Here is a 27,424-nt window from a genome sequence, read left to right as displayed (position 1 = left end):
CAAAATATAGATCCAGAATGATAGGCTACATAGGAGGCGACCCAGTCCGCATCACTGTTCGTCTTCCAAAATCCACTAAGGTCTTTGATGATATATCCTGCCCTTGCCTCACCTTGTCATCAAAGTTAACTTTTAGAATATTACAGGAAGGGGGCATCTAATTCCAATGGAGTAACACTAATCATGGATCAATCACCTATATTTATTCTTTTTTGTTTAAATGCATAATATGAGGATCTGTGCGGGCGTGTGTTTAGTCCCACATCGGTTATTTGCTGAGTAGATCTTGGATACTTATATAAGATTAAGAAATCCATATAATACCTTCCGATTAGCTATTTTGGGTGAGGTCCTGAGTTGTTACAAATGATATCAGAGCAAACCCAACTCATAACCTATGTGAACTAGGGGACGCCGCAGCACGGTCCCATTAGGACTGACCACGGCCAATAATGATATTTGGCGTGTATTGAGTTCCACCACATTAGTTATTCGCTGAGGAAATCTTGGATAATTATACAGGATCAAGAAATCTAAATAATGCCTTTCGACTAGCTATTTTGGATGAGATTTCCGATTATTACACGTACATCGAAGATAAAAATGCTCGGAGGCATATATTAAAAGGCCAAAAATAAATTATCAGATTTTTGTAATGATCCATTATGGCATGATGTGATATCCCATACAAGAAACTAATATTAGAGTCATGTTGGGTATGTGAGGTAAATCTAGCCGTTGCACCTAAAATTCCGTACAAGAATGCGACAATATATTTTGTTAAACTGTGTTGGCCTGGTAACATTGTACAAAGGTGGCAGGATGGCCATGGCGGTCCAATATCCTCCATACCCTTTTTGACCGAGAAAATAGCCTCAGATTACCGTTTCATAATCTCACCCAATCACTCCTCAAAATAGTTTACCGGATGGGTCTGCAATTAGTTAAACATGATAAATAAAACTCTAACCTTCTTCGAATTCTTAATCTCTCTTCCCTTTTCTTCCTCGCCCTTCGTCCTCGGCGTTCTCACCATCCCAACAAACACGGGTGCAACACTCTCCAAGCGCCGCGTTCGAAGCCACCGAAGAAGAAGAAAGGAGAGAGGGGAAGAAAAAGGAGCCTCTTTTATAGCTCGAGAAAAGGAATAAAAAGGGCAGAGAGAGATAGAGAAAGGAAGGAAGAAAGAAAGAAAGAAAGAAAACCCTCGTAGAGGAGGAGGGGGGAAGGGGGGGAGGGCTTCGATGAGCGTAGAACCCAATGCAAGTTCGGGCTTTGATTTCTAAGAGGAAGAGGAGCGGGGAAAGATGGAAGCTAAAGGAAGGTGATGAGAAGTAGAAGAATAGGGGAAGGAAGGAGGAGAAAAATAACATAGGAAGGGGAAGCTTTTCTTCCATGCCCTTTTCCCTTCAAGATTCAAGAAACGGAAAGAGAGGAAGGAGAGGATGATGGAGGACTGCTGTTATTTCAATAAGGTAATTCATGTATTTTTTTCTTCCCTTTTGATTTCTTCGTTATATAAGATTAACCTGTTTTTTAGCTTGTGTTTTACAAAATTTCGTTTTGATCAGAAAATTGGTATCTTTTGGGGATTTTTTGTTTGATTCCGTGAAAAAGATGCATCCTTTTTATGTTTTATTGGTGAGATTTTTATCTATCTGGTGCTTAATACAATTGTTTACGTTTTTTTGGCTAAAGCTTTGTGTTTTGATCTGGGTGCTCTTTGGTTTGTAACGTATGAGATTTTTCTTCTTTTCCTTTTAATTTTATTCGTTTTCGTTTACCTGAGAGAGGTTTGGATTGGTCGACTTTTGATTCTAAGATTGAATTCTTTTTATAGCTCTGTTCTTCCTTGGTTTTGTTCCTATAAAATATCGCTTTTTTAAATTAATGCATTATATTGAATCATCTTTTGTCTCTATTAGCCTCTCAGCCTATGATTTCTTTCTGATTTCTGTTGCACAAAGATCCTTTTAGGAAATTCTTCTCTCATAAATTAGTTACTTCCATTGAATCTTTTTGCATTAACCCAAGAATTTCTAGGGCACTGAGAGAAAACCAAAAAAAAAAAAAATCAAAGGACGCATCACATCTTTCTAAACTAGTTGCATAGCTTACATGGCTGGTTTTCTGCTAACCCTTCGTATGCAGGATAGTCTCATCATAAAGCCTCCCAAGAAATATCCTCTGCTATTATGGATGGCTGTGTTGGCCTTGGTAATGATCAGTGGCGTTTATATATGCGTACTATGTTTAAAACAAAGGGGGATCCCCGCAACCTCCAATGTAATTAAGGTCAGATTTAAAGAACTACAACCCTGTCCTCATCCTGGCATTCCACAATCCGAGGTTCCTTATGTGCACTATCCAGAACCCACTACTTATAGTAGGTAATGATGGTTTCTTGGCTATTGATTGATTATCTTCGGTCGGAATCATGTTTGACAATTTTTGGTGTATGCGACAGGAATGAGTGTGCGTGCACACCAGTTCGGTTCTTTGCAATTTTGTCGATGCAGAGGTCTGGAAGTGGGTGGTTTGAGACCTTGTTGAATAGCCATGTTAATGTTAGCTCTAATGGTGAGATCTTCTCTGTCAAAGAAAGACGGAATAGTATTTCTTCTATCATGCACACATTAGATAAAGTTTACAATCTGGACTGGTATAGTAGTGCTTCTAAAAATGAATGCACAGCTGCTGTTGGCTTCAAATGGATGCTTAATCAGGTAAAACCATATATGCTGCACATTATTTTTTTTCCTTAAATTATGAATCCTTTAAGAATATGTTACATGAATTCAGCTGAACTTTATCATGTAGTAAGATTGCAAAATGCTATACTCTTCTCCTTCCGTACAAACATTGAGGTCTTCTATTGGAGCTGGGGAGCTGACCTATACTAAATTAATTTGCTCTCTCTCTCTCTCTCTCTAGTTTAAAATTTTATGGTACTGCAGTCTTCTATGTTGCTATCCATGTCAGCTTTTTGATCTCTGGGAATTCAGGTTTTTTGGACAGGCAAGCTGTTTCCTTGTTCCTAAAATTAGGAGCATATATGTTTATTACACTGCTTTTTCTTGCTCATTTTTTCTGAAGCCTAACTGTGACCTTATTTTTTTTAGGCAAAGAGTGAATCTGTTTGGCTTTTAAACCATCTAGACTTCAAAACAATAGAATTTGTTAGGAAAAGAAAAAAAAAATAGACTTTGCAAAATCTTATGGTGTGGAGGGTTGGGCTTCTAATGATATTCTCAGAAACTAAGACTTTTAAGAACCTTTAAGAAGTGGAAGCTTTATGTTATTGGGTAATCTGAATTGCTGGGAATTGTTAAAGACTTTTTGACATAACTATCTGGGATCAGATTGTATGCAAGTTCTCTCGAGTGTGGAGTAATGCAAACTAAAGTCCCAGCTCAGGTTTGAAATTTTATTCAGGAAGTGGCTATTTGGAAATAAAACCAAAGTGAAGTATCTAAACAAGAAGGATATAAATGACAATTGTTATTAAAATGCAACTTTAAGATATATAATAAATAGGTTGGAAAAATTAGTAGCTGATGGTTGCAATAGAAGAAAAATAGAGAAGCTTGTAGCTGCATCATGGAGAATATAAAAATGCTATTAATTGGAGATAATGTGTCTAGCCAAATTTTCAATTAATTAAAATTGGGATATAACATACGATGCAAATAGATTTCTTAAAGTTTGCAAGGATGAGGTTTGGAAAAAGGAAGTAATGCGTTGACTATACAATAGTCATGGTTTTGTACTTGTTCGTCAAATAGTATGCTAAATCAGTATACAAAAGAGATTTCACTTCTTGCAAATTATCTTAGCCAATAAGTTGAGCATTTTTTTTTAGTTAAAGAGGTATTTTTCTCTTGTCATTTTTTTCTTTAATGGTTGGTAGACAGATCTAAAGGATTTTGCATTCCAGCCATATGAAGGAGTGTGATTTGCTCAACAATAGAGAGGGAGTGAATATTGGGAAAATCAAATATATTCTATATCATGGTTGTATGCATTACAATACTGGGTGCATTTTACCAGTAAATCCCTATTTTGTTTCTCTTGGGGAGGTATTGAACTAGAGATGCATCAGCATCTTTGAGTTCCATAGTGAGAGGGACCTAGTCAAGTAGTAAATGCATGATTATCCTTTAGTTTGCCAAAGTTACAACTCACAGATACTAGTGACCCTTGTTGGGGTGATCATGGTAATTGATCTAATTGAGGGGTTTGCCAGGTGGACTGGATGCAACAAGAAGAAACCTGAAAGTTTTAAACTTGATCTTCTTTTGTGCATGGAGACGCACATTCCTGGAATAAAGTTATGGTGAACTGAGACTGAAGCGCTGTAACTTGGAAGAATATTAACTCTTTGTAGTCAGTGAAAATTGTGCTAAGTAATGCAAAACCTTTCTCAATTTTGATAATGCTTCACTCACTAAGATGCCATTAGCGATTGTTGATTGTCTACAGAAACGTCACAAAATACTCTTTTCTGGAGAGAGGAGCACCTGTATAAGACAATGGGAAGCTTGAAATTAAGAAATTTGACTTCCTAGTTAGGGAAATATTGATGACTATATGGAGGAGGAGAGTGAAAGGTTCAAAAAGGTTTAGGAAATCGGAAATGAATGTGTGTAGTGTCCAACTTTGGGAGGATATCTCGGGTTGGCCTGAACCTGTATGGACATTTTCTTCTAACTTGTATTTCATAACTATGAATCTGAGGTGTGTCGTATTCTCTCGCTGTTCTTTGGTGTATGGCCTTCCAATGAATATTTCAGGAAAAAAATTAACGGTTTGGTTCCATAATTGGGAGGCAGAGACAATGATAGAGAGGAGAGGAGGATTTGGTGTTTTTATTTAAAAGAGGTGTTTTTTTTTTAGGTTTAAGCCAGTTTGACATGTTCCCTACCTATGTAGCCTAGTGTTAGGATATGGAATGTCATAGGAATGATTCCTATCCTTAGCTACCAATTTTTTGACGACTTTCTATTGATCTACAACAGTTAGTGCAAAATCATGGCGCTTATCTTGCCCACTGATGTTCTCTCTGTCATTCCTTTGTTATACTAGATCATTCTTTGTTGTTATGGCATTAGAATTTTAACTTTAACTGTTCATGGTGTTATTTGTACATATGGTGTCCATGTTACAGTATGTTCAGATTTGGTTATCCGTATCTAGTCAAGCATTGATTCTCATGGTGCTGCTTGCTGCTGTTATTTGGACTAGTCAGAAGGAACTGAACTATAACAGTTTTGTATAAAGTATAAACAAAGATTGATGTTCTTCCTCTTCTGTAATATTAAACTTCGTGAGCTATAGAAATAGAATGCTACCACTATGAAAAGGTTTCTGACTGACATGCTTGAAAAGTTTGAACATTTCTTTTACAATAGAAATATTGGATCATTGGAGTGTTCGGAGATTAGTTATTGCTTGCCACTATTGGAGTTTTAATGTTTTAATGTTTATTGGACTATTTTAATGTTTGTTAGAAATAATGACTGACTTGCTGTCTTTATTGGACTATTTTAATGTTTTGGCAGTTCTGGCCTTCTGGGTTTATTATGTATTATGCTGTTTATTTTATGGTGATCTGCATTTTTGAGCTTGCTATTTCTTTAATATGTGATGCAATTTGACTACTCAAGTTCTCTTTGCAATGCCCTATTGGCTGCTGAACATTGTTAGGATAAGTTAGTAACGTTAAGTGTGCAGTTTGTGATGATTATAAAAAATAGTGTTTCTTAAAAGATGAGAGTACTATATATAGAAATCAAAGAAGTTGCGCAAGAATAATTAGAGACAAATCAATTAGTAGCAAGGTTTTAAATCCTGTGGGATGAGGGTGTCTCGATTTCTCCATTGAATGGGATGCAGGTGCCTGACAGCAATCCCGATCGAGAGTCCCATCGGTACCCTTCGTCTCTCTCCCCTTCTTCTTTCCTTTCGTTTTCTTTCTTTTAATTGCTTTTTTTTTTTTTCTCTTTCTTTCTTTTTCTTCTTTCTTTCTTTCTGTCCTTCCTTCGCCCTTTTTCCTTACCTTCCATTCTTTCCTTTTTCTTCTTCTTTTTTTCCTTATCTCTTCCTTTGCTTCTTCCTTTCTTTCTTTTTCTTCTTCTTTCTCTTTCCTTTCTTCCTTCTTTCTTTCCTTTCATTCTTTTTCTTCTCCCTTCCTTTCTTTTTTTCCTTTCACTTTTCCTTTTCTTTATCATTCCTCCCTTTTTTTTCCTTTTTCTTCTTCTTTCTCCCCATGCATAAGTTTCAAATTCTTAACGTCATCTCGGTCCTATTTTCTCATAGGAATAGGACGGGACACCACCCATCTCGCTGTGATTCAAAACCTTGATTAGTAGTGTAGATGATATATGAGTGGTGAAAGGTGGTGATACTAGTAAAAGATATCCATGAACTAGATCATGAGAATGCTAATAGAAATAGAAATAGATTTTTGAAGAATTCCATTTAGTCATGTTGCTTTTATACTTTCATTACATTGATTGGGGTTGAGAACAAAGAAAAAATAGAATGCTAGTAAAAGATCGATGTTCTTCCTCTTCTGTAATATTAAACTTTGTGAGCTATAGAAATAGAATGCTACCACTATGAAAAGGTTTCTGACTGACATGCTTGAAAAGTTTGAACATTTCTTTTACAATAGAAATATTGGATCATTGGAGTGTTCGGAGATTAGTTATTGCTTGCCACTATTGGAGTTTTAATGTTTTAATGTTTATTGGACTATTTTAATGTTTGTTAGAAATAATGACTGACTTGCTGTCTTTATTGGACTATTTTAATGTTTTGGCAGTTCTGGCCTTCTGGGTTTATTATGTATTATGCTGTTTATTTTATGGTGATATGCATTTTTGAGCTTGCTATTTCTTTAATATGTGATGCAATTTGACTACTCAAGTTCTCTTTGCAATGCCCTATTGGCTGCTGAACATTGTTAGGATAAGTTAGTAACGTTAAGTGTGCAGTTTGTGATGATTATAAAAAATAGTGTTTCTTAAAAGATGAGAGTACTATATATAGAAATCAAAGAAGTTGTGCAAGAATAATTAGGTCAATTTCGGGGTACTTAGCCGACACCCTTGTCAGGCCTTCCTCGAAGCCTAAGATAAAGGAGTCGGACCCCGCGTCCGACATGTCACGGACGAACTCGTCAGACTGACGATAGGCCTGTACCGCCTCCGACATATCACGGGTGAACTCGGCGGACTGACGATAAGCCTGTACCGCCTGACGCCCGATTTCCGCACTCTTCTCGGCCAGCGCCGCCTCTGCCCGCTCCATAATCTGAGCTTTCGCCTCCAAGACCTTCGCCACAATCCGGTCGTCCGCCTCGGAGGAGACCCTCAGCAGATCAGCCTGAGCCTCCTTGTGCTTCGCCTCGGCAGCAATGCGAGCAGCCTCAGCCTCCTCCAGGCGCGAATGAAGCTCCTGGTCGCTCGCGCGGGACTTCTCCAAGGCCGACTCCAATTCGCCCAGCTTGGCTTCAAGAGACTGGGTTCGGTTGCGGGCGTTGTCGGCTGACCGCTGGGCCTTCTCCCACCTCTCCCGGTAGTCGGCAGCCTTCCGGGACTGCTTCTCGGCCCGCTCCTCCGCCTTCTTGATCTCGCCCTCGAGACCCGAGGCAACCTTGAGTTGCTCCCGGTAGTCGGCAGCCTTCCGGGACTGCTTCTCGGCCCGCTCCTCCGCCTTCTTGATCTCGCCCTCGAGACCCGAGGTAACCTTGAGTTGCTCCTGAGCCTCCAACAGTTGCTTCTCGAGGGTGACGAAGCCGAGTGCCCGCTCTTCGGCCACCTGGAGCCTCATCTCGAGGTCCCTGGTCGTCCTCCCCGCCGCAGCCTGACCTCCCTCCTCTACTGCCTTCAGTTGGCTCTCGGCCCTCGCCAGAAGCCTCGCCTGTTCCTCGTAGCACTCCTCCAGGCGGATCATGTACTGGGCGAGCTAAGAGATAGGAAAAACGAGGGCGTCAGGCGGGGATCAACAGAGCCTATAAATGATGAAAGCGACCAAAAGAACACTCACCGATATGAGACAGACGCAGCTGGCAGCCCCAACGTCAGGGACCCTCATCTCCCGGACCTGCCTGCGGTCCTTCTCCAGCAGCACTGTCTCGATGAGGTTTCGGGCGCCGGCGAAAGTGAAGGCCGACCCCGACTTCTCCCCGGAGTCGGACGGTGGTTCTGCAGCCTTACCCTTACCCATCGCTTGGGGAAGAGTCATGCTGACCATGCTCGGGGCGGGGACCGCCCCTGGAATTGACAGGGTCCCGCTCGGCCGGGGCCTCGGCGCGTCCCTCCTCGTATCATCCGGAGCCGACCGAGTCGAAGGCTGGGCTGGGGACCGATCACGTCCGACCCGTCCATCTCGGGCGCGCCCGGGTGATGCCTCCGGAGAAACGGTAGTCTCGGCATCGGAGGGCTGATACAGCGTCAACTGCCGGTCCGCGCCCGCGGCGTCCCCCTGATCGGTGGGTCCGGACCCGTCTGTCGGCGTCGGAGTCGCCTGCCGGCGGGACTTCTTCGCCGGTGGGGCCCCGCTCGGAGGAGCTCGTTTCTTCCTCCGGACTGCTTCCAGTAGGGACGTCCTACCAACAGCCGTTGCCTTGTCCGACCGCATGACGTCGTCGATCTCTGCAAAAAGGACGAGGTGGTCGGAGGTTGAGAAACTGAAGGAAAGAACGAGACGAAAGAGGAGAAAAGAGCTAAAAAAGAAATGGTGGCGGGCTCACGGTCAGCGGGGACCGAGCTCAGACCGACGTTCACCAAGGTATCCTCGGAAATAAGGCGAGCCACCGGGGGGAGCCGGCCCTCGGCAACCAACCCCTTCAAGACGGCGACGCCATCGAATTCCTCCCTCGACAACCTCGATAGGCCAATCGGGGACTTCATCGGCGTCTCCCAGGTTGCCCTGATTCCCCAAGAGGGATCTGCGTCAACGAAAAAGAAGCGCCCCTTCCAGCCGTGAATGGAGGTAGGAGCCTCCTTGACGAGGCCGCACCCTCGCCGCGCCGCAAAGCACCACCACCCTTTGTCCTGGGGGTGGCCGCTCAGGCCGTAGCATTCCCAAAAGACATTCAGGGTGGCGGGAACCTCGTGCATGCGGCAGAGAACCTGAAAGGCCGTCAGGGCGCGCCATGAGTTCGGCACCAGTTGCGTCGGCGCCACTCTTAAACCCCGAAGCACCTGAACGACTAAGTCCGAGGGGGGAAAGCGGAACCCGGCCTGAAGAATGCCCTCATTGATGGCAACCTTCCCTGGAGGAGGATGGGACATCCTCTCCTCAGGCCCCGGGAGCGTAACATTGCAGGCCTCGGAAAGGTGGTATCGAGCCACGAACCTATCTAGGTCTTCGGCGACCAGCTCCGACTTAATGCGGTCTGCTCTCACTTCGCCCATCCCTAATGGCCAGTGAATCTACGGTCAGGACGGGGTCAAGAAGGGGGAAAGGACCGGAACGACTGGAGTACACTGGTGACAGAATGGGCCTGGAAATAGGGGCGAAGCCTCCTGGTCGCGGTCAGCAGCGCGAAGGCGATCTTTTCAGCCTTCGTATACCGCGTCTCGGCATCCCGTAGGACCCGGCTGATGTAGTACACAGGCTTCTGGAGCTTTGCCTCTTCCCGAACCAGTACCGCACTGACTGCGGTTGGGGAGACCGCCAGATAGAGGTAGAGCATCTCCCCTTCTTGCGGCTTGGACAGCAGGGGAGGAGCGCCGGCGCGAGGAAGATTCTCGAGCACGGTCCATTCTGCCGGGACCTTCCCATCGGAGCTGCGCGGGGTACGAGAGGCGGGCCCGGGCGCGTTCCCAGACCCCCCAGTCCTCAAGGAACCCGCGCTCCAGTCGGTCCCCCTCTCGGTGCTCCTTGTCTCCCACCCATCGGTCGCGCTCCCTGGACCGGCGGGTGGACGATCTCCACCGACAACTCCAGGTCCTGAAGGGCCACTCCAAAGATCCCTTCGCCGACTTGGAGATCTCCTCCCAGCCGGCGCTTGCCTCGAGGATCCTGCGGACCCCGAATCCGCCGGGGTTTAAAATGCCGGCGATCGAGCCCTATGACGGGGTGGCGGACCCGCGGGATCACGTCGAGAGTTTCAGGACGCTTATGCTCCTCCACGGAGCATCAGATCCTCTCCTCTGCAAGGCCTTCCCGGCGACCCTCCGTGGCCCGGCAAGGGCGTGGTTCGCCGGCTTGGAGGCTAACTCAATCCAGTCCTTCGACCAGTTTACTCGCCTCTTCATCACCCATTTCGCCGTCAGTAGCCGGCGGCGACTGGTCTCCGACTCCCTCTTTGATGTCCGGCAAAACGAGGGAGAAAGCTTGCGGGATTATCTTACCCGCTTCAACAAGGCTACGCTGGAAGTCCGGAACCTGAGCCAGGAGGTGGCTCTTTCAGCCCTGAAGCGTGGCTTCCGAAAGGGCAGACTCACCTTCTCCCTGGACAAACGCCTGCCGCGGAGCTTCCCGGAGCTGTTGTCCCGGGCGAACCAGTATGCGGACGCCGAGGAGGCGGCCGCCCACCGGAGCAAGGAGGCCGCCGAGATCCCTCCAAAGCTCGGGAAGAAAAGGCAAAAAGAGGCACGCCAGAGGAGGAGCCCGACGCCTCAACGTCGGCGCAGAAGCCTGTCGCCGGCGAGGAACCACGGCGCCCTACGCCCTCGTTCTCCGCCCCGACGTTTCAACCGGTACACTCCTCTCCTGACTCCCCGGGCCCAGATCCTCATGGAAATCAAGGGGCGGGAGGACCTCCCGGTCCCGAGACAGATGAAGAAGATTCCTGGGAGGAGGCCCTCTTGGGCGTACTGTGAGTACCACCGGGACCACGGCCACGACACCGAAGACTGCTTCCAGCTTCGGGACGAGATCGAGGCTCTCATCCGCCGAGGGCGTCTCGGTCGATATGTGAACGACCGACGTCCCCCCGCAGACCCGCGTCCGGCCGACCCGGCCCCTCAGGAGCCTCGGGAGCAGAATCGGCCCGTCGCGGGCGTGATCCACACTATCACTGGGGGCTGCCCCCGGCCCGAGAGGAACGCAGGGGGCTCGACTGAAGCGTCAGGGGCAGCCGTCGCAAAGAGGCAAAGGGTCGGTAATGTAATCACTTTTTGTGATGAAGATGTAAAGGGGGTTCAGACCCCCCACGATGACGCCATGGTGATCTCCCTCACTATGGCAAACTATGATGTAAGGCGTGTTCTTGTGGATAGTGGAAGCTCAGCTGATATTTTGTTTTACGAGGCCTTCCAAAAGATGAGCTTGTCCAGACAATTGTTGCACAAAACATCCACCCCCCTCATAGGATTCACTGGTGACGCTATCTCGGCCGAAGGTGTCGTTGAGCTGCCTGTGACTGCGGGCGTTGCACCCGCAGAAGCCACGGTGCGGCTCGGGTTCTTGATCGTCCGTGTTCCCTCGGCCTACAACGCTATCCTCGGACGACCCGGACTGAACGCCCTTCGCGCGGTGGTCTCTACGTACCACTTGCTCATGCGGTTCCCCACGGCGGCCGGGATTGGAGAGGTCCGAGGTGACCAACCGACCGCAAGGCAATGTTTCCTAGCAACTCTCAAAGGGAAGAAGCCCGTAGAAGCCTTAAGCGTCGAGTCCCTCGACGCCAGAGACGAGGTGGCCTTGCGGCACGGGGAGCCGGCCGAGGGTGTGATCGAAGTTCCCCTCGAGGAAGGTCGCCCGGACAGGACGATCCGGGTCGGCGCCAATCTCGACCCGGGAGCTCGGGCCCGGTTGGTGGAATTCCTCCGAGCCAATGTCGATGTGTTTGCCTGGTCGACGGCCGATGTACCTGGGATCGACCCGGAGGTCATTTCTCACGCCCTCAACGTCGACCCGACCCACCGACCGGTAAAACAGAAGAAGAGACACTGTGCCCCGGATCGGATCCGAGTGGTCGACCAGGAGGTAGACAAGCTCTTGGATGCAGGATTCATAAGGGAGGTCAGCTACCCCGAATGGCTGGCAAATGTCGTACTTGTCCGGAAGGCGAGCGGAAAGTGGAGGATGTGCGTCGACTACACCGACCTGAACAAGGCATGCCCCAAGGATAGCTTTCCGCTTCCGCGGATAGACCAACTGGTCGACGCGACTTCCGGATATCAGCTGCTGTCTTTCATGGACGCCTTCTCCGGCTACAACCAGATAATGATGGCTCCACAGGACGAGGAGAAAACTGCCTTTATAACAGACCGGGGGCTGTACTGTTACAAGGTAATGCCCTTCGGTCTGAAGAATGCTGGCGCCACTTACCAGCGCCTCGTCAACAAAATCTTCAAAGAGCAAATCGGCCGGAACATGGAGGTGTACGTGGACGATATGCTGGTGAAGAGCCGCCATGCAGACCAGCACATCGCGGATCTGGAGGAGACTTTCGCCACCTTGCGGAAGTTTCGCATGAAGCTGAACCCAGCGAAGTGCGCCTTTGGCGCTTCGGCCGGGAGGTTCCTCGGTTTCATTGTCAACCAGCGGGGGATCGAAGCCAACCCGGACAAAATCAAGGCCATCCAAGATATGTCCCCTCCGACCAAAGTGAAGGAGGTTCAGGAGCTCGCTGGGAGGGTCGCCGCGCTCGGACGATTTGTGGCAAAATCGGCCGAACGCTGCCAACCTTTCTTCAAGGTGTTGAAACGCCCGAAAGACTTTCTCTGGACGGCCGAATGTCAAGCAGCATTCGACCAGCTCAAGGAATACTTGGCGTCTCCTCCCCTGCTGTCCAAGCCGCAAGAAGGGGAGATGCTCTACCTCTATCTGGCGGTCTCCCCAACCGCAGTCAGTGCGGTACTGGTTCGGGAAGAGGCAAAGCTCCAGAAGCCTGTGTACTACATCAGCCGGGTCCTACGGGATGCCGAGACGCGGTATACGAAGGCTGAAAAGATCGCCTTCGCGCTGCTGACCGCGACCAGGAGGCTTCGCCCCTATTTCCAGGCCCATTCTGTCACCTTCTTGACCGATCAACCGCTGCGGCAGATCCTCAGCAATCCTGAGAATGCGGGACGGCTGGTGAAGTGGGCAGTAGAACTTGGTGAGTTCGACATCCGCTACCAGCCCCGACCCGCCATCAAGGCCCAGGCGCTCGCGGATTTCCTCGCTGAGTGCACGGTGCAGGAGGCGGAACCTAGGTCGCCGGAAACACCCAGCCTCGACCTCCCGATTTGGACGCTTCACATCGATGGGTCGTCGAACCCCGAAGGTGGAGGGGCCGGGCTGGTCCTTACCAGTCCTGATGGAGTAATAGCCGAGTATGCCTTGAGGTTCGGATTTCCAGTGACCAACAACGAGGCGGAGTACGAGGCCCTAGTCACGGGACTCAAACTTACCAAGGAGCTCGGCATCCGGCGCCTGAAGGTCTTCACCGACTCCCAGCTGGTGGTTAGGCAGGTCCGTGGGGAGTTCGAGGCCCGGAACCCGACCATGCAGAATTACGTCCGGAAGGTGCAAGCACTCATTCCCGACCTCGGCAGTGTCGACATCCAGCAGGTCCCAAGAAGTGAAAATGCCAGGGCCGACAGGTTGTCCCGCTTAGTGGGCGCAGACGCGCACAACTTGTCGAGGGCGATCTACCTGGAGACCCTGGATGCCCCGAGCATCGGCGAGGCTGGAGCGGTGATGGCGATTGATCCGGAGCCGTCTTGGATGGACCCGCTTGTCGCCTACCTCGCCGAAGGGATCCTCCCTGAAGACGAAGATCAAGCTCGGCGACTTGTTATGAAGTCCGCCCACTACGTACTCTATGAAGGGAGGCTGTATCGGACCTCGTTCACCGCCCCCCTCTTAAAGTGCCTCCGCCCCTCGGAAGCGGCCTACGTCCTCGGCGAAGTCCACGAAGGCGTTTGCGGATCACACTTGGGGGCTAGGTCCTTGGCGCACAAGATCATGAGGCAAGGCTATTATTGGCCTACCTTGTTGGAGGACTCAAAGGATCATGTACGGAAATGCGACGCCTGCCAGCGCCACGCCAACGTCCAGAGAGTCCCTTCTGTCCCCTTGGCACCAATCACTGCACCCTGGCCCTTCGCCCAGTGGGGAATGGATATCCTCGGACCATTCCCCGTCGCTTCAGCTCAGCGGAAATTTTTGATTGTTGCAATCGACTACTTCACCAAGTGGGTGGAGGCAGAGCCGCTGGCCACTATCACGGAGGCGCAAGTCCGGAAGTTCGTGAAGAAGAACATCATTGTCCGATTTGGGGTACCTCGGGTCCTCATCTCGGATAATGGTCGGCAGTTCGACAACAAGCATTTCCGTGACTTCTGCGAGGAGTTCGGGATCGAGCATCGGTTCACATCTGTGTCGCATCCCCAAACCAACGGCGAGGCCGAGGTCACAAATCGGACAATCCTCCAAGGAATCAAAGCGCGAATCGGTCGGACGGGGCAAGCTTGGGTCGAAGAACTCGAGAATGTCCTTTGGGCGTATCGGACCACGCATCGGACCCCTACCGGGGAGACGCCTTTCAGCCTAACCTATGGCACGGAAGCCGTTGTCCCCGTGGAGCTCGGACTCCCCTCACCTCGGGTGGCCGCGCACCGACCCGAGGCCAATTCGGAGCAACTCCGAGGGAACCTGGATCTCTTGGAAGAAGCGAGGGAAATGGCGCAGGTTCGGATGGCGATGTATCAGCGGAGGGTGGTCCGATATTATAACTCCAAGGTCCGACCGAAGCTTTTCAGAATCGGAGATCTGGTGCTAAGGCGGGCTAAAGCATCTCAACCTGCGGAAGGTGGGAAGCTAGCGCCAAATTGGGAAGGCCCGTATAGGGTTCGCTGGGTAAACCGACCTGGCTCCTACCAGTTGGAGGCCCTAGATGGTCGAGAAATTCCAAGGAGCTGGAATTCCGCTAACCTGCGGATGTATTACCAGTAGAACGACAATGCCAGAAAGACAGTTCAAAAATGTATAACACTTTTCATTTCAATAATTTCTGGTTACAATGGCGTGCTCGTGTGATTACAAGGAATTCCCAGAGGGGAATTAGGGTGTAAAGAAAGTAAAGAAGAGGTGGAGACTCCGAGGAGCTGAAGATCTGGGATCCCGAAACCTCCATCCGAAGCGGCTGCAATCCCACCGGAAGTGGGTGCTTCCAACCGGAGGCGCCATCGACGTCTCACGAAAAAGACGAAGAGCCAGCGCGGATGAAGAAGAAGTGGACGAAGGAGAAGTCCACACTGCTCCTACCCAGAGGCGCCATCCACGCCTCACGAAAAAGACGAGGAGCCGCCGCAGAAGAAGCTCCCGCTGCCTCCAGGGGAACGCCACCTCCAAGGGATATTCCGGTCCTCCCCAGTGTTAGGGGAGAGAAGGAATACAAGGGAGAAGAACATATGGAGGCGCGGTCCCGGATCAAGCGTCTGGCGCGGAGCTCAATCGGGAGGCTGAACTTCAAGGAGGGGAGACGTGATCCCGGATGAAACGCCTAGAGCGGAGTTCCGCCGGGGAGAACCTCCTTGTTGATCCCAGATGAAACGGCTAGTTGGCGGAAGTCGCGAAGGGCGCGCCTCCCGTTCCTTCGGTAGGGGTCTCTCAACCATGCGCCGGAGAGGAGGCCCACGATCCATGGCAACCTGAACAGCTCCGGCTTGGCAGGCTCCATCGCACCTGCACCTATATTTATAGCCAAACTGCGGCCCCCCGGTCGTTCCGATGCGGGTGGCTCCAATAAATGCGGGCGCATTGAATCCGGAGCCGATCCGGCTCTCGAGGCGTATCTTCCCGCGATTTCTTAAGCGTTATTCTCCTTAATCGCATTCTTTGTGCAGGACACTCCGGGTGGCCTGTACCCCTAGGTCCACATATCTCCGCTCGCGCCCAGGCCGCATCCGCCTCGAAGAACGCGCGTATCGCGGCCGCTTAACTGACACTCCTCGCAAGCAGTAACTGGCGATCCGATTTCTCAGGTAACCCCTCAATTAGCATTTAATGCCCATCTGGTGTTCCCCAGGCGACGCTTGGAGAGGAGGAGAAACACGATGCAGCTGGCCACGGAGAAATCCCGTCGGGCGGCAAGCGACAGGCGCACGACCAGCGAGCGGAATTTTCCGAGGCTCGGCCCTCGGATGCCAGGCTAACCCGATGATCATTCCGGGAGCAGACTAGCCTGAAGCCCCGACCGGTCGCCTCGGCTTGCGCCAGCCTTGGCCGACCAACGAGCGGAATTTTCCGAGGCTCGGCCCTCGGATGCCAGGCTAACCCGATGATCATCCCGGGAGCAGACTAGCCTGAAGCCCCGACCGGTCGCTTCGGCTTGTGCCAGCCTTGGCCGACCAACGAGCGGAATTTCCCGAGGCTCGGCCCTCGGATGCCAGGCTAACCCGATGATCATCCCGGGAGCAGACTAGCTTGAAGCCCCGACCGGTCGCCTCGGCTTGCGCCAGCCTTGGCCGACCAACGAGCGGAATTTTCCGAGGCTCGGCCCTCGGATGCCAGGCTAACCCGATGATCATCCCGGGAGCAGACTAGCCTGAAGCCCCGACCGGTCGCCTCGGCTTGCGCCAGCCTTGGCCGACCAACGAGCGGAATTTCGAGCCTCGGATGCCAGGCTAACCCGATGATCATCCCGCGAGCAGACTAGCCTGAAGCCCCGACCGGTCGCCTCGGCTTGCGCCAGCCTTGGCCGACCAACGAGCGGAATTTTCCGAGGCTCGGCCCTCGGATGCCAGGCTAACCCGATGATCATCCCGGGAGCAGACTAGCCTGAAGCCCCGACCGGTCGCCTCGGCTTGCGCCAGCCTTGGCCGACCAACGAGCGGAATTTCCCGAGGCTCGGCCCTCGGATGCCAGGCTAACCCGATGATCATCCCGGGAGCAGACTAGCCTGAAGCCCCGACCGGTCGCCTCGGCTTGCGCCAGCCTTGGCCGACCAACGAGCGGAATTTCCTGAGGCCTGACAACCCTCAGATGCCAGGCTAACCCGATGATCATCCCGGGAGCAGACTAGCCTGAAGCCCCGACCGGTCGCCTCGGCTTGCGCCAGCCTTGGCCGACCAACGAGCGGAATCTCCCGAGGCTCGGCCCTCGGATGCCAGGCTAACTCGATGGTCATCCCGGGAGCAGACTAGCCTGAAGCCCCGACCGGTCGCCTCGGCTTGCGCCAGCCTTGGCCGACCAACGAGCGGAATCTCCCGAGGCTCGGCCCTCGGATGCCAGGCTAACCCGATGATCATCCCGGGAGCAGACTAGCCTGAAGCCCCGACCGGTCGCCTCGGCTTGCGCCAGCCTTGGCCGACCAACGAGCGGAATCTCCCGAGGCTTGGCCCTCGGATGCCAGGCTAACCCGATGATCATCCCGGGAGCAAACTAGCCTGAAGCCCCGACCGGTCGCCTCGGCTTGCGCCAGCCTTGGCCGACCAACGAGCGGAATTTTCTGAGGCCTAACCCTCGGATGCCTGGCTTAGCGCCGGAAGAAGTTCCTGAGGCCTAACCCTCGGATGCCTGGCCTAGCGCCGGAAGAATTTCCTGAGGCCTAACCCTCGGATGCCTGGCTTAGCGCCGGAAGAAGTTCCTGAGGCCTAACCCTCGGATGCCTGGCTTAGCGCCGGAAGAAGTTCCTGAGGCCTAACCCTCGGATGCCTGGCTTAGCGCCGGAAGAAGTTCCTGAGGCCTAACCCTCGGATGCCTGGCCTAGCGCCGGAAGAATTCCCTGAGGCCTAACCCTCAGATACCTGGCCTAGCGCCAGAAGAATTTTAAGAGTCGGGAGTCAGCGAGACGCTACCAAGAGTTAAAAAGAAGAAGGACGAAAGTGAAATGAAGAAACTCTATTTGCATTAACTTTCATTGTTTCAGGGCCGAGACCCATACAACTTGGCAAAACGCCAACACACAAAGAAAAGAACAAAAATACAGAAGGTCAGCTTGGAGAAACCCCCGGGTCGGGAACGCCGGGCACGTCCGCAGGGGGTAGGGAGGCGGTTGGAGAATCAGCAGGCAATGGCGCCGGAGAGGAGTCTAGAAGAGAGATCCCACTCAGGTCAATTTCGGTGTACTTAGCCGACACCATTGTTAGGCCTTCCTCGAAGCCTAAGATAAAGGAGTCGGACCCCGCGTCCGACATGTCACGGACGAACTCGTCAGACTGACGATAGGCCTGTACCGCCTCCGACATATCACGGGTGAACTCGGCGGACTGACGATAAGCCTGTACCGCCTGACGCCCGATTTCCGCACTCTTCTTGGCCAGCGCCGCCTCTGCCCGCTCCATAATCTGAGCTTTCGCCTCCAAGACCTTCGCCACAATCCGGTCGTCCGCCTCGGAGGAGACCCTCAGCAGATCAGCCTGAGCCTCCTTGTGCTTCGCCTCGGCAGCAATGCGAGCAGCCTCAGCCTCCTCCAGGCGCGAATGAAGCTCCTGGTCGCTCGCGCGGGACTTCTCCAAGGCCGACTCCAATTCGCCCAGCTTGGCTTCAAGAGACCGGGTTCGGTTGCGGGCGTTGTCGGCTGACCGCTGGGCCTTCTTCCACCTCTCCCGGTAGTCGGCAGCCTTCCGGGACTGCTTCTCGGCCCGCTCCTCCGCCTTCTTGATCTCGCCCTCGAGACCCGAGGCAACCTTGAGTTGCTCCTGAGCCTCCAACAGTTGCTTCTCGAGGGTGACGAAGCCGAGTGCCCGCTCTTCGGCCACCTGGAGCCTCATCTCGAGGTCCCTGGTCGTCCTCCCCGCCGCAGCCTGACCTCCCTCCTCTACTGCCTTCAGTTGGCTCTCGGCCCTCGCCAGAAGCCTCGCCTGTTCCTCGTAGCACTCCTCCAGGCGGATCATGTACTGGGCGAGCTAAGAGATAGGAAAAACGAGGGCGTCAGGCGGGGATCAACAGAGCCTATAAATGATGAAAGCGACCAAAAGAACACTCACCGACATGAGACAGACGCAGCTGGCAGCCCCAACGTCAGAGACCCTCATCTCCCGGACCTGCCTGCGGTCCTTCTCCAGCAGCACTGTCTCGATGAGGTTTCGGGCGCCGGCGAAAGTGAAGGCCGACCCCGACTTCTCCCCGGAGTCGGACGGTGGTTCTGCCGCCTTACCCTTACCCATCGCTTGGGGAAGAGTCATGCTGACCATGCTCGGGGCGGGGACCGCCCCTGGAATTGACAGGGTCCCGCTCGGCCGGGGCCTCGGCGCGTCCCTCCTCGTATCATCCGGAGCCGACCGAGTCGAAGGCTGGGCTGGGGACCGATCACGTCCGACCCGTCCATCTCGGGCGCGCCCGGGTGATGCCTCCGGAGAAACGGTAGTCTCGGCATCGGAGGGCTGATACAGCGTCAACTGCCGGTCCGCGCCCGCGGCGTCCCCCTGATCGGTGGGTCCGGACCCGTCTGTCGGCGTCGGAGTCGCCTGCCGGCGGGACTTCTTCGCCGGTGGGGCCCCGCTCGGAGGAGCTCGTTTCTTCCTCCGGACTGCTTCCAGTAGGGACGTCCTACCAACAGCCGTTGCCTTGTCCGACCGCATGACGTCGTCGATCTCTGCAAAAAGGACGAGGTGGTCGGAGGTTGAGAAACTGAAGGAAAGAACGAGACGAAAGAGGAGAAAAGAGCTAAAAAAGAAATGGTGGCGGGCTCACGGTCAGCGGGGACCGAGCTCAGACCGACGTTCACCAAGGTATCCTCGGAAATAAGGCGAGCCACCGGGGGGAGCCGGCCCTCGGCAACCAACCCCTTCAAGACGGCGACGCCATCGGATTCCTCCCTCGACAACCTCGATAGGCCAATCGGGGACTTCATCGGCGTCTCCCAGGTTGCCCTGATTCCCCAAGAGGGATCTGCGTCAACGAAAAAGAAGCGCCCCTTCCAGCCGTGAATGGAGGTAGGAGCCTCCTTGACGAGGCCGCACCCTCGCCGCGCCGCAAAGCACCACCACCCTTTGTCCTGGGGGTGGCCGCTCAGGCCGTAGCATTCCCAAAAGACATTCAGGGTGGCGGGAACCTCGTGCATGCGGCAGAGAACCTGAAAGGCCGTCAGGGCGCGCCATGAGTTCGGCACCAGTTGCGTCGGCGCCACTCTTAAACCCCGAAGCACCTGAACGACTAAGTCCGAGGGGGGAAAGCGGAACCCGGCCTGAAGAATGCCCTCATTGATGGCAACCTTCCCTGGAGGAGGATGGGACATCCTCTCCTCAGGCCCCGGGAGCGTAACATTGCAGGCCTCGGGAAGGTGGTATCGAGCCACGAACCTATCTAGGTCTTCGGCGACCAGCTCCGACTTAATGCGGTCTGCTCTCACTTCGTCCATCCCTAATGGCCAGTGAATCTACGGTCAGGACGGGGTCAAGAAGGGGGAAAGGACCGGAACGACTGGAGTACACTAATACAAAAGGAGAAAGTATGGAGAGCCTTAAATTGAAGAATGGGGCAACTCACCGGAAGAGAAGGAAGAACGGCTCCGAGAGCGTCAAAGGAGGAGCAAGCGAACAGTCCGACGGCAATGACGGCAGCGCAAAGGAGAAACTCGAAGATGTCTGTAAAGAGAAAGGCGGACGGAGGAGGGCCCCTAGTTAAATAGGCGGAAAGGTGGGTGACGCCTCGGTGACGCCAGAGGACGCCTGGCTGCCGAAGGGTCGCTCGCGCCCCAAAGGCGAATCGACGCCATTAAGGAAGGATGTCCGCCGAAATCCTCAGACTGCCAGGTCAGCAACAACCGCCATACGCCATAAAGAAGGCGGGGAGCTCGAAACGCGCGCGCCTCTTCGAGGGATGGCGGCAATCTCGAAGCATCACTCCCTTCACCCGTTCCCCTTCTGGTTCCGGGCTCGGAAGTGGGGGGCTACTGTTACGGGGGAACTTAGCCACCATGCCCCACGTGACCGGCACGCGCGCCCAGGAAGACTACGGCAGCCCCTTGATCCAGCAATCCGACCCCGAGTCGGACATCTTCGGCTCCGCAGCCCGACCCCGAGTCGGCAGCCCCTTGATCCAGCAATCCGACCCCGAGTCGGACATCTTCGGCTCCGCAGCCCGACCCCGAGTCGGCTGCCCCTTGATCCAGCAATCCGACCCCGAGTCGGACATCTTCGTCTCCGCAGCCCGACCCCGAGTCGGACATCTCTCGACAACGACAGGCTATTCCCCAGAGGCACGCCGCAGCCTCCTGCTCCACTACTCCCTGCAACGGTTGTATCTGGCGCTGCTCCACGATCCCCTGTAACAGCCGTACAAGGCGGAGCTCCACTACGCCCTGTCATGGCCGTACCCAGCGCTGCCCCACGACGCCCTGTAACGGCCGTGTCAGTGGCAGCTCCATCGTGCCCCACGATGACGAACCCCCCTGAAAGACCCCCCAGCCTGGTATATATGCGGCTGGGGGGAGGAGGGGGGGGTAAGCGAGAACTTCCAGAGCATTCTCTTACTTGCTACTATTATCTCTCCTTCTCCTCCAATCTCCTCTGACTTGATCGTCGGAGGGCCCCCACTGCCCCAGTGGTGGTGCGAGGCTTGCTTGCAGGTTTCCCGGTGGAAGGTGGAGCGCAATCAACACCAACCAAGGCAACTCAAACGGAACCCCGTTCACACCGCTGTGCCAATCGTTTTCGGTTTGGACCACCAGCAACAGATATATACTTGAATTATTAGATGAAATTTATTTGTGTGAGGATTGTTGTAACAACCCAGGAACTCACAAAAAAAGCTTGATAGAAGTTATTATTTGGGTTCTTTGGCCTTGTATAAGTACTCAAGATCTACCCAATGCATAGCTGATGTCGGACTAAACACACACATGCATGGGTCTTCATATACTTTTCTTATTTAAGCCTTAGCATTCTGGCCAGGCTAAGGGTCCAAATTCATTCACAAGTACCACAATCATAAACACCACGATCAACTCGTGGCCAGCCTAAAATAGGCCCGTACTATAGTGACTCCTAGTCCACATGGGCCATGCACTGAGTCTGCTATGATACCATTTGTAAAAATCTAGGACCTCATCTAGAAAAAAAAGCTGGTCAAAAGGCATTACTAGGGTTTTTTGGACCTGTATAAGTACCCAAAATCTACCAACGCATAGTTGATGTGGGACTAGACACACGCCAGCATGAGTCCTCGCAATTGTATTTCAGACTTTTAGTTTATATCTATGGTAGACGTAGAGATGAATGGCCGTTCCTTTTAACAAACCTAGCCTTCATTGTTCTTTGTCAATCTCTGTTAAAACTTCGAAAGCTTTCTGTTGCATGGGCATGAACTACATGTTCAACAAGGTAAGATTGCTACATACCAATTGGTCTTATAGGCCAAACTTTTTTTCTTGCCCAACATCTTTGAGCAGAAATTGATTACCAATAGAGGGAATAGATGAATGAAGCTGATCTCAATACAACATCAAACTTTGAATAATTGTGCTTTGATTTATCAGTTGAGGTTTATAACCATATACCTGAGAGATTTTTTCCCTCTATTGGTTCTGAAAAATGTGTTTTTCCATATCATAGTTTGAAGTTTTGTTTGAAACCTTTAAATCAAAATTACAATGTCCTGTCCGGCCCAACAGTAGGGTTGGTTTGGAGTTTCAACTGAAAGGAATGGGCCCAAATTTGTTACATATATGGACCTTTTATGCTTTTCTTATTTTTTCAACAAAACATGATTTTTTGAAAATAACTCTCTTAAAATGGTTTTCTGAATAATTTCATAATTTTGTTCCTTTTTTATTTTTTTCCAATTTTTAACTGAATTGCAAAAACAAGAGTTGAGACAAAGCTTATCTGGTCCACTGAAATCAAACCCAAATTCTCAGTTTCAAATATTCAACAATCACATGGAAAATACTAGGTATTTTGCTGTACATTTTCCAAAAAAATGTTACGTCTGACTATTCCGAGATTCATTACAATTCTGTAAATGGTTTGCTTTAATTCCATATGTCTTCATTCGCAAATTGGATTGCTTTAAAGCACTGTATAAAGATGCAACCAATATCTCCATCCTAATCCCACAAAACAGATTTGTTTCTAAATAGCTAAACAAGACTTCATTGAATGATGAAGCTTTCTAAAGAAATAGAAGAGGAAAATTAATTTTCCAAATATTGTTTCTTTTCCAAAGTTCTTTTGCCTTTTCTCCATTTGAACTCCATATAGGTGGTTAGCTTCACACTAAATCTTCCCGAACTTTAGCAATTTGGTTAGCGATGCGAAGGCCATTTGTTGAGGCCTCTCCATTACATAGGTAGCAGACAAGATTTGAGAGTGAAGAGAGAAACTTAAACATGTCATTATCAGACTTTGCCTTGGGTATATATATAAGGTGAATGAGTTGTGTTGAACTTGTTGGAATTTTGTTTGATGGACGTAACATAGGTGAGAAGCTATATATGGATGGTTAATATCTTGGTGTAGTTCCTGCATACTGAGGGCTGACTGAATACCTGTCAAGCTAGCACTTCACCCCTAATGTTGTAATCTTTGTACCCGAGGAAACTAAAACAGGTTGAGGCTTCATCCTATATCTTATCTGGTTTGAAGTTTGAGAATTGAGAATTTAAAGAACTTTCAAAAGAAGCTAAACAATTGTAGATTATATCTATGAGCACTTTGTTTATAGCTATTTTAGAGCCTAAGATTTAATTGTCATAGTGTTATAATTCTACCAGGAATGCTTTTTTGTGCTACTCTCTTTTTCTCTTTTTCTCTTTTTTTGGATGCTAGATATCTTCTTACGACTGATGATGAGAGGGTGACTTCCATTCTTCTTCTAACTTTTATCATTGTTCTTTACAATATTTGTCACTTCAAAACAGAAAAGGGAAAAATGACATTTTAAGTCTTTATCTTGGAATATCTTGTGATAAAAATGCCAATTCTAATCTTCAAAATTGATGTGGAAGATTCTTTTTAATTGTCCTGTGTTAATAGGTGTCCCCAATTCTATTAGTTTTTGTTTTTTTGGATTGGATCCTCTATCCTATAATTTTTAGAATTACAGATTGACAGAAAAAAAGGAAAATGAATCTTCTTTATAATAATTGTCATTTTGAAAAAGCTAGCCCATAAAATTTGTTAGTATAGCAACATAGCTAAAGGAATATAATATTTTTGAACAAGTTGTATTTTGAACTAGACATGAAAGATTTTCACCAAAAAAAAAAAAAAAGACATGAAAGAGTGTCTAAGTGTGCCAGATGGGAAAGACTAACATTTTGACACTACCATAAAAAAACTTTTTGGAAACCTGGATATGACTTGCATATGCTATTATCTTGATTTGAATGTGTCTTCCTTATCTTAAAATTCCATCCCTTCCCTTAACTATGTACTTGCTACCATCATCACCTCCACTATCAGCTGCAATGACCAGCTATAATTCCCATGACACCCATAATGCATTGCTTTTGTCACCAGTCATACCCTATCATCACATAGTAGCTATCCTTCATATGATGTCTCACATTCATCACCCATCAATTGCCATCCCACCACTTCCAATGGAATACAACCAAATTCAGCATCTATAACTGTAACAACCCAGGACCTCACCTAAAATGGCTAGCCGGAAGGTATTATTTGGATTCTATGATCCTGTATAAGTACCCAAAATCTACCAAGCGAATAACCGATGTGAAACACATGCCCGCACGGGTCCTCACATACTCTCTCCGTTCAAGCCTTAACGTCCTCGTCAGGCTAAGGGTTCAAATCTATTCACAAACACCACGATCATCCCACGGTCAGCCCCAATGGATCCGTGCTGCAGTGTCCCCTAGTCTACATAGGTTATGGGCCGGGTCCGCTCTGATACCATTTGAAACAATGCAGGACCTCACCCAAAATGGCTAGCCGAAAGGTATTATTTGGGTTCCTTGATCCTAAGTATCCAAGATCTACTCAGCGAATAACCGATGTAGGACTAAACACACGCCCGCACGGGTCCTCACAATAACATTGATGATGAAGATGGGTTTTTTGGTCATGTGCTTTTTGCCCGAGAAATATATGTGTGCAAAGTAGCCTTGTTTGTCGAAGGGACATCAGACCAGGTTGGTTTCAATTGGCTGGACCAGTGTCTTGACACCTAGAATTTTTATTTAAAAAAAGATGTCCTGTTTTGTCTCTGTCATTATGTATTATAACCTTGTTATGGGTCTTATGTGCATCAAGCTAACTCCTAATTGTATCTAGTGTGGATTCTTTATGATAAAGGGTAGTATTTTCTATGCTTAGTAAATCTTGGAAAAAAAAGAAAAGGAATAGAGGAGAAAAAGGAAGAAATTAGGAAGAGGAAGAGAAATTCGCTACTGTAGAGAGAGAGAGAGAGAGAATTTTGCAAAGGCAGCTCAGCAGGGAAATTGTGCTAGTGGTCGTGATGGATAAGAATTTAAGAGCTACCGGTACAGTTTGTGCTGGCTAGCAACCAGTATAGCTCATGCAATGCTGTGTCAAAAAGAAAAGGACTTTTTTAAAGTAAAAATTAAATAAATGACTTAATATGTGCTGTGCCAACCCAGTGTTGGGTGCCAACGGCTGGCGTGCCTGCTTGCCTTACTGAGCTGGGTTGGTGTAAATGCAGTGCCATGTTGAAACAATACATTAGAAGATTTGAAACCCTTTTTTAATAAAAAAATAAAAAAGGACTTAATATATGCTGTGCCAATCTAGTGCTGGGTGCCAATACTGACCTGGTATGGTGTGTACCAGTCAGCACAGACTGACACATGTCAGTACTGGCAAACATGATAGTGGGGCAATGGAAATAGGCTGGATCCAACTTTCTCTGACTTTATTTTCCTTTAACTAGAGAAATTTTTAAAGCACTTTAGGTTGTCTAGAGTCAAGTCTCTGCAAGGATCACCTTATCGATTAGGATGAACCTAAGCTTACATTAAGATGTTGATGCTTCTAGATACATTTGTCTAAAGATGGAAAGTCATACGTTTGTTAACAAATCCTTTTATATCTATGTTATATGAAATCCTCGAGAGACCCTGGGCTCTCAAAAGCTGTACATGAGCTTTGCTAGATTGCTAAACAAGCCAAGCCTGAGCTGGGCCTAGCTTGCTCGAGCTTGTCTCATTTACATCCCTCATGTCAATGAGTCCCCTTATGAGCACAACCCACATTTATTCTTACATTTGGAACTCTCAAGTTTTTTTGGTAAGAAGATCTGGACAAGCTTATTTCATCAGCGCAAATTGGTTTCCTCTGTAGTGAATGAACTTTCCACATGGATAAGCCCCTCATAAAATTCATATAGAATGAAGAACAGAACCCCCTGTATGCATGTTAATTTTTATCTTGCAGAAATCTAAGAAAGTACAAAATTGGGAAATAATGCTAGTTGATGTTTGCAGTCTTTTAAGTCATGCACCTTCTAGTTTCAATTACCTGTATCTTTTTTATTTATGTTTGCTGAGATTATCCAACAAGAAGCTTGGTCTTGTGCTGCTGCATGGTGATATTGAGGTTTCTTTTTGTTGGATCCTCCTAAAGTTCTCTGTTGTCATGGCTACTTCAGGGTCTCATGCAGCACCATGATGAAATAGTCAAATACTTCAAGCGGAGGGGGGTCTCTGCAATATTCCTCTTTCGAAGAAACCTACTTCGCCGCATGGTTTCAGTACTCGCAAATACGCATGACCGGGATGCCAAGCAACTAAATGGGACCCATAAAGCTCATGTGCATTCCAAGGATGAGGTCATGCTTTTGCATTTTGTATGGAGATGTATTAGTACTTTCATAATAAATAATAATAATAAAAAAAAACCTCTGTTACTTGTAGTAGACTTGGATGTTGAAATGCATGGTGGTTAATGACATGCAGGCTGATGTACTTGCAAGATATAAGCCCACGATCAATACGACTTTATTGGTTGCCAAACTAGAGCAGATGCACAAATGTGGTGCTGATGCTCTGGAGTACTTCAAGACCACTCGCCACATTGCTCTCTACTATGAAGATCTTGTGAACAAACGAAATGTGAGTTCTCTACCGCATGCTCAACTCAGTACTATTACTCAAGCCAGACTAACCATAATAATCTTTGTTTCCTGCAGAAGGTGAAGGATGTTCTGAAGTTCCTTAGATTGCCAAAAAGGAAGCTTTCCAGCCGTCATGTAAAGATCCACACGAGACCATTGTCTGATCAGGTTGAAAACTGGGATGCTGTCTATAATACTCTGAAGGGAACGGAGTATGAGAGCTTCTTGCATGCTGACTATCAAATGTAGCAAGAAATTAGCAGCTCACAATGGTGGTTGTAAATAACTTGCCACTGATTCTTTTTCCCCATTCGAGCCGCGGTCTCACTGGAGAAATTTTGATCATTTTTATGCTAACAGATTTCCTGCATGGGTTTCTAAAGATGTGTTTTGTTTCCCATCTTGTAAAACATTGTAATTCATATTCGAGCTGATGAATGCAAATTGGTAGCGAAATTTGTGTCTCCCTTTGTTGCTATTATGGATAGTTTAG

At 49.5% G+C, this 27,424-nt stretch overlaps 1 protein-coding gene across 2 annotated transcripts; it reads left to right on the top strand.

Annotated features, from left to right (window-relative positions):
* Nucleotides 1–1,016: 1,016 nt before the first annotated feature.
* On the top strand, nucleotides 1,017–27,395 carry LOC103707975 (uncharacterized). Of its 2 annotated transcripts, XM_039131807.3 has the most exons (6): nucleotides 1,017–1,475; nucleotides 2,152–2,390; nucleotides 2,468–2,726; nucleotides 26,467–26,646; nucleotides 26,774–26,929; nucleotides 27,007–27,395. In XM_039131807.3, the coding sequence occupies exons 1-6, from the start codon at nucleotides 1,446–1,448 to the stop codon at nucleotides 27,178–27,180; spliced, it is 1,038 nt and encodes a 345-aa protein (XP_038987735.2). In that variant the 5' UTR covers nucleotides 1,017–1,445; the 3' UTR covers nucleotides 27,181–27,395. The 2 variants fall into 2 exon arrangements, with proteins under 2 accessions (XP_038987735.2, XP_088560565.2); XM_088704439.2 differs by lacking the exon at nucleotides 1,017–1,475 and having other exon boundaries at nucleotides 1,991–2,390.
* Nucleotides 27,396–27,424: the final 29 nt, after the last annotated feature.

The sequence above is a fragment of the Phoenix dactylifera genome, chromosome 9 (genome assembly GCF_051530095.1).
Source record: "Phoenix dactylifera cultivar Ajwa chromosome 9, Ajwa_hap1_PhDact_Kaust_v1.1, whole genome shotgun sequence".
Classification (NCBI taxonomy): Eukaryota; Viridiplantae; Streptophyta; class Magnoliopsida; order Arecales; family Arecaceae; genus Phoenix; species Phoenix dactylifera.
Note: the sequence above shows the minus strand (reverse complement) of the source record. Positions and strands in the feature narration are given on the sequence as shown.

Bases quoted from the DNA above. Each gene is read 5' to 3' on its own strand.
- LOC103707975 (XM_088704439.2), top strand. From the start codon at position 2,119: ATGGCTGGTTTTCTGCTAACCCTTCGTATGCAGGATAGTCTCATCATA. The intron at 2,727-26,466 runs GTAAAACCATAT...TGGCTACTTCAG, and splicing joins TCAAATGGATGCTTAATCAG to GGTCTCATGCAGCACCATGA. The intron at 26,647-26,773 runs GTCATGCTTTTG...AATGACATGCAG, and splicing joins ATGTGCATTCCAAGGATGAG to GCTGATGTACTTGCAAGATA.